The sequence below is a fragment of the Diceros bicornis genome, chromosome 27 (genome assembly GCF_020826845.1).
Source record: "Diceros bicornis minor isolate mBicDic1 chromosome 27, mDicBic1.mat.cur, whole genome shotgun sequence".
NCBI classification, from domain to species: Eukaryota; Metazoa; Chordata; class Mammalia; order Perissodactyla; family Rhinocerotidae; genus Diceros; species Diceros bicornis.
Genome location: NC_080766.1, coordinates 14,059,463 through 14,072,912, shown reverse-complemented (window position 1 = coordinate 14,072,912; position 13,450 = coordinate 14,059,463). Strand labels below are relative to the sequence as shown.

The 13,450-nt window shown below is 36.5% G+C and overlaps 1 protein-coding gene across 1 annotated transcript in view; it reads right to left on the bottom strand.

The window, feature by feature from the left end:
- Window positions 1-13,450, bottom strand: part of ROBO1 (roundabout guidance receptor 1) — a 482,076-nt gene that overhangs the window by 25,267 nt on the left and 443,359 nt on the right. The window contains exons 22-25 of the mRNA XM_058570690.1: window positions 12,152-12,487; window positions 10,200-10,307; window positions 7,101-7,245; window positions 4,328-4,576 (exon numbers count right to left, since the gene is read on the bottom strand). Coding sequence (XP_058426673.1) covers window positions 4,328-4,576; window positions 7,101-7,245; window positions 10,200-10,307; window positions 12,152-12,487 — 838 coding nt within the window. The remainder of the gene's footprint in view (window positions 1-4,327; window positions 4,577-7,100; window positions 7,246-10,199; window positions 10,308-12,151; window positions 12,488-13,450) is intronic.

The following is a 13,450-nucleotide window of genomic DNA, read 5'->3' as shown; positions in this document are numbered from 1 at the left end:
AATATGCAACGATAATGCAGTACTAACAAAACTCCATCAGAGAGGATATCTAGGGTATTGTGGGAACACACACAGTATTGGCTCCTATCTCATAGTTGGGATATCAGGGAAAGATTCTATGAAGAGTATTTGCCATTTAATCTTGGACCTAATGGATACATAAATGTTAGCTCCAAAAGAGAGAGGGGATAATGATGTTTCAGGAAGGTGAGAGAGCATGTGGAAAGACCTAGAGGTGGGTGGGAACACAGGTCATTCCAGGAACTGGAAGAAATTTAGAGTGAAGGCACAGGAACAGTGAGATGGAGAGGAGCAATGGATAAGGATGGGAAGGCACAGAGAGGTCAGATCAAAAATGGCCTTGGTTGCTACATTAAGGAATCTCGCCTTTATTCTAAGGGAAATGGGAAGCCATTGAGAGATTTTAAGCAGTGGAGAGACTTGATCAGTGTTGCATTTTAGTTAAGGCCTCTTTAGTCTGCAGTAGGAAGATTAGACTGAAGAAGGGGCAAGGCTAAAGACAACAAGACTGCTTATGGCCCATTACAGTAATATAGGCAAGAGAAAATGGCTGTTGGATGTAGAAAAGTGCTTTTATGGCTGTAGATATATGTATCGCTCTGAATGATAGCCAAGCAGTAAAAATCTGTGGGAACAAGGACTTGGCTATATAGGTCTGAAGCTCTAGAATGAAATCCATAAAAAGATAGCTTTCTATCTCTAATGACTGCTTCCTTAGGGGAGTGGCAGGATGATGAGAAACAGAAGTCATCTACTGATGGGGCAGACATTCCAATAGGTCAAGGGTTTGAGAAGAGGCTTCACTCAAGGACTTAACTAGAGATGGGAAGCATAGCACTGTATATAGTACCAAAGAGGTAGACATGACTTAAATGTCCAACATTAAGGAATTATTTAAATAAATTAAAGTACACATTTGTTTAACATGAGTATCTTAAAAAGTTATTGGCATGGAAAAATACACTGTTCAGTGGAAAGAGTAGTTTTTAAAATAATATTAGCATATCATAAATTCAAAGCAATGTGAGTATATGTAGAGATGAGGGATTTAAAAGATCTTTACTGAGGTCTTAAAGGTGGCTATCTGACTAAAGAGATCATTGTTATTTTTGTATATTCATTTGTTTATCTGTATTTTCAAAATTTCTATTGTAAACATATAGATTTTACCTTCATCATAAAAGAGCAGTAATAGTTTTTTATTTCATACACTTTCATCTACTTCTTATTAATGTCCAGTATTATTTCCAGCAACAATCCTGGAAATAAAATTCTTAATTGCTTTATAGGTTGAAAATCATACCTTTTAAAAAAGGCTGAATATAGTCAAACAGGATTTTAAGTGCAGGTACCCAATGCATTTCCCAATTATACATGTCCACACTGAGTTCATACAAGTATTCATCCCCCTAAAACCACAAGGGGTAGGTCAACTCCAAATTCTCCTGTAGTATCAGATTCCATTCATCAAACACTGGCTGAAGAAAGCTTTGTGGAACTCAGTAACATGAGTAAGACATGAGCTCTGCCCTCAAAGAGCTTTTAATTTAAATAGAGAAACAGAGATACAAATAGCAAATGCTAAAGCAATATGAAAACTGTTTAGTATGTTAGCAGAGCTGTGAACAGACCATTGTGAAGGGTAAACAAAAGGATGGGTTGATCTTTGCCAGATGACCCAAGGAAAGTTTCACAGAGAGGATGCATTTGAACAGGGCTTGGAAAGATGAGAATGCTTGCCAGGCAATCAAAGAAACAGCACGTGCAAGACACATGTGCTTAGTGAGGACAATAAGCAAGTCGAGGATTTTGGTGATGGATGGCCATGAGAGGCAAGAGTGGCCTGCCCCTCCTGCTAACTCTGGAGCAGCCCTCTGTGGGCCAGGAAGTGGCATTGCTGACCTGGATATTGATGATATTCAGGGAATTTCAAATAGACTAATGAGAAAAGAGGGTATGTGGAGGAATTGGGAAGAAAGAAGAAAGTAATGGGGAAAGGATTGTGAAAGGTTTTAAATATTGGGCTAAAGAGTAGGACTTGACTCTGAGTGGGAAATAATATCACCAGATGTGTATATAAAGAAAGATAATGTGGAGAGTGGACAGCAAAGGGGAGAGAGAAGAGATAGGGAGATCAGTTCAAGGATATGGCAGTATTTCAAGAGATAGGGACTGAGCACCTGCCTAAGGAGCTCCAAGAATGGAAACAAAGGAATAAAACCAAGAGATATTTTGGACTTGGTGAATAATTTAATTTGGAGAATGGTAGGAAGAGAACAGACGACATTAAACAACAGGATAATTAAGCTGATTTCAAAATGAGAAAGGCATTTTTTGTGATTTTGCCTATTCCCTTGGCTACTTTATTTTTAACATTGGTCAGATAAATAAGGATTGATAATTCTAAACAAGATAGCCAACAAAGGAGGAGAAAGAGCAAGTTTGAAAGGTCAAGTGCAAAGACAAAGAATTTGGTTTGGGACATGTGTAGTCTGAGATGTCCAAGTGACAATACCACAGTGGCGCTCAAGAAAAAGGGCTGGGCTGGCTAAGTCAATTTGAAAGCCATCAGACTATAAGTAGTAGTTGAACCAAGCAATGGGGTGATAGCATAGGCTGAGGACGGTAGGGAACTAATATTTGTTGAATACTTACCCTCCTTCAGATCCTTATGTACACTATCTCATTTGATTCTCACAACTTATAAATTGCCATCACTGCAGAAAGCTGAAGTATGATAAAGACTGAGAAGCCTTTAGACTGACCATTAGGAAGTTACTTGCAGTAGACTGATGGAAGCAAAATGGTATACGCCAGAATGCAGTGGGCTGGGGTGGGAATGGGAATTAGGAAGGCAGAAGTGGTTAAACAATTCTAAGGAGTAGGAGAGAAGAAGAGCATGATAGGAGGCTAGGGAAAGTTTAAAAAGTAGTAGGGTTAACAGTGAGAAAGAAGGATTGAATGAAGAGGAAGAGGCTGAAAAGTCAGAATAGATCAAGGTAAACTGATTTTTGATTGTTTTCAAGGAAGGTGGAGAGGTTGACATAAGCAACACAAAAGATGAGGCTTGCCAGGAAGAAGCTATCAGGTACCACTTGTAACATAGGGGAAAGGTGAGGAAATAGGTAATTTGAGAGAATGAAAGGAGAATGCTGAGGCATCTCAGAGCTAATAGCTTCTATTAGTATTTGCTTCAAATACGAGTGGTAGAGATGGTCTGTAACCTTAATACGGAAAAGAGATGCCTTATTTGTTCTCAATCTTCATGAAGTTACGTGGGTTAATAATATTGAATTTAAATGTATAGCAATCCAACTTCCTCTGTCACATAGAAGGTTTAACTACTTCCTTCATTTTAGAGAGCATACGATTTGAATTTGGTAATAACTTCTTACTGATAGAATAGTTAATAAACATTGCAAATTCCATTTTAATCTATGGAATTCAAGCAGCATAAACCAGAATTTGTTATTTGTTCAAGAATATTGAAGGGAGATCTTATAAGGCAAATGATATACTCAGTTTCAAACGATATTAGGAATACAGAAAGTAATATATATATATATACATAATATAATGTGTCAATGGCTATAAAATTGTACAAACAAAATCGTTAACAATGAGAGAAAAGCTAACATGATGCAGTAATAGCTTTTATGTGGTAGAAATGACAGGTGAAGTATTTGTGTATTACAAAAATGTATTGGTTGGCAATGCTGAATATATAGATTTAAATAAGTCTAAGTCACACACAAACTATTTAGTAACTTGAACAAAAGGATTCCAACCTAATATCTCAACCAAAATAAAAGGTAGCTGAGGTCAACACAAAATGAAAATACCAAACTCATTCTTCTGCAACATTACAGCTATGAGGGAACAAATCATTTTGCAGACTTAATTTAAAAAGACAGGAGGAAATCTATTTTCCATAGACCAGAGAAGTGACTTAACCATGCATAAGGAAAACTAAAATACAAAAATAGCTGTCATCAATAAAATGTTTCAAGATTAGTAACCCATATATTTACCAGATGATCTCCATGTGTTTATGAATGCGATTATCATAAGTGGGTGAGTATTAATGCACATTATTTTATGGTTGCAAGTTCACTGGGATCAATTAATCTAATGTGCTGGTCAACAATATTACTTGATATATTAATTACCAGGGCTTACTGTGTGATGATACTGGAAAAAAGTCTCACGTGATATGAAAATTACTTCATATAATTGCATTCTATATATGCCACTTAGGAGTGGCAATTCTCTGATTTGTCAGCAAAGAAGGCTAGTGACAACATACCTCCTGTCAGGTTGGTGTTGCATGTGGCCTATCTCCTCTGGGCAATCCTGTAACATGGGCTGGAGTTCTTCCTGTGGAGAGGGGGTCAGAGTGGCAGTGGACTGATGGCTGTAAGACACGGCAGCTGGAGAGGAAGCTGCTCCCCGCACAGGGGGAGTGGGGCCTCGTTCGTCTTCCTCCTCTTCTAGTTCATCTTGTTGCAAATACATCCTTGCTGGTGGCACAGGACATGGCATCTCTTGATCATAGCTAAAACAAATTATAAGGATACTTAGATTTACTTCAGGTTATTCAAATAAACTATTTGTATAGTTAGTGGAATGTCAGCTTTGAACTGCTTTTCAAATCTGAATGGTCTGGGTCACATTAAGGAGATATTGCTAAAAAAAAATGGTTCACTGTCACCAGGGTTTGTGAATTGCTACAGATAATATTTTTTCTCTGAGGGATTATAATTTACATTGGTATATTACAGCCTTTGAGAAGTCATGGAATAAAGAAATCTATTTAACATAGTTTAACTTATTACTTCCCAAATGTGTTTGACATATTCTCTCTCTCCAACTCAACATGATCTCTAAAGGATGACTCAAGGATGGTCTTGCAGGTGACCCAAAGATGATGTGCTAAATTCTGAGAAAAATTACTCTTGAAAATCCTTTCAGAGGGAGATATACTGGAGATCAGCTTATTTAGCCCAATACAACCCACTTTTCCTCTGAAATTATAACAGACCACTATTTCTTCAATGGAGCACAAGATGAAGTAGTTGGCTTGCATTTAGGATGGTGAATGAAAAACACAATAAATAAAATACTCCATAAACAATAAAATGCCCCCTCTACTCCTCTGCTAGAGCTCTGTGGAAGCTCTAGACGGATCTGGGAAACATTCACACCTTTATCTTTTCTCCTACCCCAGGGCATATGGTTATAGATTAGAATGGCAGTGATTTACTGCGTTGTATAAATTGCGTTCATGTTACCCCTCTCTCTCGGTCATTCTCCACCACCTGCCTTGTTTACTCAAACTCAGGAAGCTGATGCTCACATAAAGTGATTTCTTTGTATCTTCTTTGACTTCGCTAATCCCACCATCTCCTTCTTTGACTCTTTTCCATATGTTTCCTGTATCCACAAATAACACAGCTATTTGTTCAGTCATCCAAACTAGAAATCTTGTAGTCATCTTGACTTATTCCCGTCTCTCTCCTACCTCAAACTGTTCCCCAGTCATCTCTATTCCATCTCTAAAAAATCTCCAGAATTGATTTCATTTTTAAAATCTGTTGTATGTGCTACTGCAATAACCTTTTAATCGATCTCTTTGCCTCCGGTTACTTTTCCCTTCTCATCCTCACATTGCTTCCAAAATTTATTATAATATGCACCATTCTCAGGTTCTTCACTTGCTCCAAAGTAATCAATGGCTCTCTATTTGTCTGGAGAATAAAATACAAGTGCCTAAAGAAGACATTCAAGTATCTGCATAATCTGGCTTACACTTGCCCTCCCAGCTTCCTCTCCCTCCCTCCCATGTGTTTCATGTTAGTTCCCCAGGAGTCCACATCTCTGTGCGGTCCCAATGTCCATAAAACCCCCCTCCTCCTGACTGAGGACCTTCTCATTTGTCAAGATCAAGAACAGAAGCCAGCAGATCAGGAAACTTGCATTCTTCCTAGTTAGAATCAGTCTTTCCCTTTGGGGCACAGTTGTACCTCCTGTTGGTTTTTTTAAAACTGTATCCACTCATTTCAGTTTAGTCCTTCTTTTGATGGACTAAAATAGCACTAAATGATGTTAATATAGCATAGAAAATGAATTTTTAAAAATACAGTCAATCCTCATTATTTGCAGATTCCACATCTGCAAATTCACCTACTCCCTAAAATTTATTTGTAACCCAAAGTCTTGAAGCACTTTCGCAGTCATTCACGGACATGCACAGAAAGGCAAAAAATTTGAGTTACCTGATGCACACATTCCTAGCAGAGGTCAAACAAGGCAACACACTGCCTTTTTGTTTTAGCTTTCATACTGGAAACAAGTGTTCTTCTAATGGTCTATATAGTGCCACATTGTTCTCCTTTTTTTTTTGTTTTTTTTTTGCTTTATATTGGTGATTTCCCTGTTTAAAATGGCCCCTAAGTGCAGTGCTATAGTGCTGTCTAGTGTTCCTAAGGGCAAAAAGGCTGCAATATGCCGTAATGGAGAAAATAAGTGTATTAGATAAGCTTTGTTCAGAAATGAAAAATTACAGGGGCCGGCCACGTGGCATAGTGGTTAAGTTCGGCGCACTCTGCTTCGGTGGCCCAGGTTCCCGGGTTTGGATCCCAGGCACGGACCTACACCACTCATCAGTCATGCTGTGGCAGCAACCCACATACAAAATAGAGGAAGACTGGCACAGATGTAGCTCAGGGCTAATCTCCCTCAAGCGAAAAAAGAGGAAGATTGGCAACAGATGTTAGCTCAGGGCAAATCTTCCTCACCAAAAAAAAATTGTTTGTCTGTGCCTGTGTGTGTGCACATATATATATTCATGATTCATGATTCTTAGTTACAAAAGAAGCTTCCAAGGCACAAATTCGTTTTTTGACAGCACAAGGAGGGTTTTCAAGTCTTGCTGAAATATCATTACTATTTTATTCAGAGACAAATGTTCATGGACCTTAAGAAACAGTCTCCCCTTGGTGATCAAGTTTAACAATTCCTTAATATGGGTTTAAGGAATTGTATTATTCGACTTACATCTGTTCTGAGATTCCTCTTACCTGTCATCTACAGAAATACCATACTCCTCACTATTGCTGTGTGGAGGAGGATGCGCTGGGGGAGGAGGAAGCAGATCTGCCCAGTTCAAGCCACCCTGTTTCGGTACTTTGGGTGTTCGTGCCCCTTTCTTGTGCCCTTGACTCCCTTGAAAAGAAATAAAACGCAAGTCTTTTATCTCTGGCCTTTCAAATTTTTCTGTTATCTACAGGTTAATTATTTTCTGTAAAAATGATGTTATAATTCATATAGGTATAGAAAGATAAACACACTTTTCTTCATTGATTTTAAACAGAACTTTGTACAATAGAAGATGCGAGGTATCGCCAAGTTTAACTACAAGATAAATAGCAAAATAGCAATAAAACCATAAATGAATTTTACAAGTCATATCATTAATAGTGATCTTCTTACAGCAATTAATTGCATTATGGATTATCATCTAAAACAAATGAGCTGTAGACATATTTTCTGAAGTGCCTTTCTATTATTTAATTGCTGGAACCTAAAATACAATATGATACAGATACGATCTATTAGAGTTCCACTGTTGCATTAAATCACTGAATATATACAATTTGTACTTGTCCATTGAACTGTTTTAGGTACAATGAAATTACTAGTTTTCGTCAGAAAGGCAGGTGCAGATGAAAATAATTGCTGGAAGAGCTAATATAACTAACAACAAAAGAAGCAGAAAAATGATTTTTAAAAAGGGATAGAAGTGTTTTTAGCCAGTGCTTCTATAAAATTATGGCTTACAGTAAAATGATGTTACTTGAACATTCTTAGAAGTTTGAAATAGCCCAATGAATTCCAGTGCCCTAGTGTTCTGATTTTAGATTTGGCATATTCTTTAAACATAGGTAGCTGCACATTTTAGAGTATTCATTTTATTTATTTATTTATTTATTTTTGTGAGGAAGATCAGCCCTGAGCTACCATCTGCCAATCTTCCTCCCCTTTGCCGAGGAAGACTGGCCCTGAGCCAACATTCACGCCCATCTTCCTCCACTCTACATGGGACGCCGCCACAGCATGGCCTGACAAGCGGTGCGTCGGTGCACACCCGGGATCCGAACCGGCGAACCCTGGGCTGCTGCAGCAGAGCATGCGCATTTAGCCGCCTGTGCCACCGGGTCGGCCCCTAGAGTGTTCATTTTAAAATAACTTTGTGTCAAAAGATATTTTGAGATAAAATTATCTTTATCCTCCTCCTCCAATATGATACATTTTAGATTCTTGTGTAAATTATAGACAATGAGTATATAATTATTTTTTTCATATGATCCCTAAATTCAGTGAATTCTCTTGGTCTTTTTCTTTTTTTTTAAACCTCTCTGAAACAGGTCCAAGTTACATGGTGCATGAAACAGGTCTTGGTATATTCAATGAGCCTTATTTTTTTTTTAAGACACTTGGGAATTTTCAGTCAAATGGCAGTGTTTGTTAAGCTAGATGCTCTTGCACTGGTATGTTACTACCCCAAGTGTGGGTTGAAGGACAGGCTGTTATTAATAAATTATGATTGACTCCTCTGCCTGTATGTCTCCATTCTTTCTTCCTCCACTCAGTTGTCCTGTATTGGAATGGCTGTGCATGTACTGCGGAGTTGATTGTATCCAGAGCCTTCCTCTTGATTTCCCAGCACACATTTGCTCTAACAACTCCATTCGTCCTGAGAGGCCTAACATCACAAATGTCTCCTACACCTCATTTACTTCCTTTGTTCCTTCCCCTAATTACCACCAGATTTCACATCTTTGTATCTTTTTACCAAGTATTCACAGAACACCAAATAATAAATAGCAGCAGAACATCAAGATCTAGGTATCTAAGCTGAGGTATGGAGAAAATCAAGTGAATATTAATGACCTAGAATCATTTTTTTTCCATTAAAATATGATTTTCTTGCTAAGTGGCTAAGAATTTAAAGATGAAATGGCATGAGAGCGCAAATATTACAATGTTTTCTATGGTTTTCCCAAGAGTAGATCCTTGAAAATTTTCTCTTAATTCAGGGTTTACTAACTTTAAAAAAGACAGAAAAAAGTCATTTAATAAGATTTTAATTGTTAAAAAAAAAATTGAACAACATATAGTAGAATAAGAGTAGATCTGAAAAGGTAAAGAGCTATTTCTAAGCTTTTTAAATTCAAATAGGAACAGTTTCAATCAGTGACAAAACATAGCTAGAAAATGCCACATCAGCATGCCTTAGTCAAGAGAACACAGTAAAATGCAAATGCATATTCACTCCAGAAGAAGCGTAGAGACACTTGGCTAAGGGCATCTAGCAACAACTTTAATCCAGTTGCTGGGAAGTCTACCCTCTCCTGGAGAAACATTCTCGAGTCAAGATCAATTGGTTTTGTTCTCATCCTGGTGTGACTTGCCACATGTTAGTTCTAATAATGAACTGCTTTTAATTAGAAAAACAGGACTTAAGTACCAGCAAGCTCCCATGTGCAGCCCCTATCAGGAAAACAGCTGGCAAACAGCTGTAACAGCATGAAGACCACAGGGAAGAAGCCTCAATGAGGCTTCTGAGGCATTTACAGACTTAAGTTGGGAGTTTGCTTTATGAGATTTTAGAGTAAGAACTGAAGGATAGTAGAGAGATTATTAACTGAGGCAGGTTCCTATTGTACATAGATCTTCTAATAGTGTCTCTTAGGCTTTTGATTCTGCTCAAGTGTACTCAAATTTTACAGGCGTTTATATTCTTGCTTCAAATGGTGACATTCTTAGCAGATTAACTACATGTGCAGCATTTTTAGTTATATTTTGGCCAAGGGGGAAAAAAGAAGTTTCAACTGCATTTAAAGATTAGTTCATGCTCCTGACTTTACCAAAGCTCCTTAACAAGGAGGAAAATAGGATCCTCAATCTTTGTTACCAAATAGAACATAAAATGATTTAGTGAGTGGACAGTCTTTCAAATTGCTAAAACAAGACCCATGCCTGTAAGATTCAAATTATATAAAGTGATCAGCCATGTCATACACGTACACGAGTTCATTAGCATGCAATTCATAATTCTGGAATGTACCATATTTCTAAAGGAGAGGATGACTTTCTCTTTGGTTCCCCTTACTTACCAGACGTACTACTGCCCCGGTCTGAACTGTTGTAGGATCCTCCTGTATTCTGGTCGTATGATTGGTTGTATGGGATAGTTGGAGGAATTGTGTCATTCGCTCGATAATCTAGACATTTCAGATGGAAAAAAATTAAACATTTATTTTCTCTTTGGTGCCTCAATCATTTACCAACAATTAGACCTTTAAACCATTGCGTTGATCACTTGCTAAGATGTACGTAGGTGTTCAAGAGGAAAAGTCAACAAAAGATAAAGACCTTTAAACATGTCTCCTTTAAGATTTATAAAATACAAATTCTTTGCATCATCTCCTTTACATGAACCAGACTAAACATAGGTGTAGACGAATCATATGAAGGACTCTTTCATCTCTTTGAGATATTGATAAATCAGCTAAGGCAGAAATCAGATTTGCTTGACTTGTTAACTTTAAAAACATAGTAACAAAATAATTTTATCAATAAGAAATCAGGAAAATATTATATCTGCAAATCAAAAAAAAATAAAACTGAAATCAGCAAGATTCTATTTAATAAAAGATATATTCATGATAAGAAAAAATGTATCTCAATCTGCCACAGAAATGCTTTGCTTACTTAGGCAAAGGTGAAAATTCAAATGACAAACTCACCACTGGAATGTACTGAGTAATAATCTGTCAGTCTAGTTGCATTCCAGGGTCTTTATTATAGTCTGACATACCAAGTCTGTTTACAAGCAGTATAAACAATAAATCAGAGCTCTGAAATATTTGTGCTGAGGACTGTCAGAGCTTTCCAAAATCCAAAGTAAAGCGATATACTACAGAGGAATAATGGAACAATAGTTTGAATCTCCACTATAAACTCTATGATTGCAGAAACTGTCCTATTCATCTTTGTCAGCCTTTGTCATGAACTTGTGCAAGAGTCTTAACAAACACTTATTAAATTGGATTATTATACCAATCAAGTATTTTTTTAAACTTGGTAAAAGCTAGATGACTGTACTATTAAATGAAAACATATAACATTAACTTAATCAAATGAAATATTTGTCTTATGCTATCTTTTTGAAATCTCCAACTGTAACAAGTTTTATTTTTTAAAAATATGGTCCCAACTCAAGCCTAAAGAAAATAAATCTATGTCTTTAATTATCTACAATAAAATATATCCTTTACCTGGACACTTCTACAAAATTGCCCTGATCTATTCAGATTAGAGTAATTCCTTTTTTCCTAGAGGTATAACTTCGCAAATCATGTTATTAAAGTAGTAGCCTGAAGGACTACAAAGAAATCAAATACCTATCTCTTCCAACTCACACATATTACAATAGAGAAACATTCCCCTCAGGCCATAAAATACTCTTCTGCTGCTACATGTTAACACTAAACTCAATTTACTTTAGGTTCTATCCTAACAGACTTCTGTCAGGTCAACCAAAGAAATTCAGGTTCTAAAAATCACACATTGCAGTAGTCTTAGTAACCACATGAGGTAGGAGAACTACAACAAATTGAACCACTTCTCCAGTTCAAGTCTAATTATTTTTCTTCAGTTTGATATAAAAATGCCATTCGTTTATATGACCATATAGATGCAGTTATCTTCCATTCTTGAGTGGAAAGAATGGGATAGTCTATTTATTTAAAATGGGAGATATTGTGACGGTGGTACGTCTGCCTTAGGAATAAAAGATTGTCCTAAGCAATCCGTCACCTACAAGTGAATTTAAATTAATCTCAAAACCATTTGAAAATACTTATATATTATTATTAAATCAGTTTTCCAAGGTTATTGTTGTGCTAATTAACTCTTTGACACTGGAAATTTTGAAACCAAAGAAATAAGAAAACCTTAGTAACAAAAGAAAGATTACACTTGCTAGTCCCAGACAAGTTTCGGCATTCTGGGCTGAAGGGTTAAGGATACCAATACAGAAAAGGATGAAGACAAAGCTCTTCACCTTTGTTCAATTTGTTTTGCTCCATGATGTTATACTGAATTGGTGGCACTTCTTGTTTCTGCTGTCCGGGCGGTTTCCAGTGCTTCTCGCCAGAGTCTCCGCTGCCATTGTTCATGTTGTTGCTGAGGTTGGACTGGATGAGCTGGGTAGTGGCATAAGGAGTGGGCTGCCCTGATGGATTGACAAAACGCCCATCCTTCAGATTTGGGCTATTGAAGGTTTTCATCTCATTGATTTTGTTACTAAGGTCCACATCACCATAAACAGTTGACTCAGGGAGCATCAGATTTGTTTGTTTGTTATCCAGTTGGTTGTTATAATTTGCTATACAATCAGCTATGTGCAATGGAGAGGAAAAGGAAAAAGTCATTCTGCATGGTTATTCGTTTTAAATTTCTTTGTAAGTAGCTTTGTGAGTCACAGTAAAATTATGTAAAGTACAAATGGGCTTAAATAAGATCAACAAAAAGGGCCAAGTATTCATATGTACTTTCTAAAGAAAACAATTAAAAACTGAGGGAATAAGAGAGGATACACAGAATTTATATAGAGACTAAATAATTTATAACTTCTGTTAGTGCTCTGTAGTAATACATAATTTAATTTTCCTTTAACAACGTCATTAATAGGAATTCCACTAAATTAATATATACACGAATATCTTTACGTGCCAAATTTAAATTTTCTAATCTTGAGTTACTGAACTATTTGAAGCTACTAGCTAGCTGTTGAAGCAACAGAACAAAGCATGTAAGTTGAGAATCCAGACAAAGGAAAAAACTGCTCTCGGATCAAAGAACTTGAGATTTCAATATTTTATAAAGTACCTCCATTCAAAAGATATGAGGAACAGAGGTAAAGTGATAGTAAACAGTGCTCAGGAGAATTTTATTAGTTTTTCTCTTGGTTGTGTACGATAATGATTATCAGGACAGGATGTTATATAATCATTTTTTCATAGTTTCATAATGACACCCCAAGACAATAATAACAACAATAATGATGACAAAATGAAACATAGTAACCAGGGTAATTTAATCAAATAAAGCTTAAAATAATATCTAATATGTCTCCGATCTCAATTTCCCTCTAATTTTCCCTTCATTGAAATATTTCAGAATGAAATGATTCATATATATACAGAGAGAGAAATATTTAAAGGCTGCAGCTGAAAATATTAAAACAGCAGAAGGAACTAAAATCATAATTCAAAATTAAGATATTTTTAAATAAAAAAATTAGTCAAGTTACAATGGTAAAAATACCATTATTTTTTTCATGTAGTTCATCATGACAAAC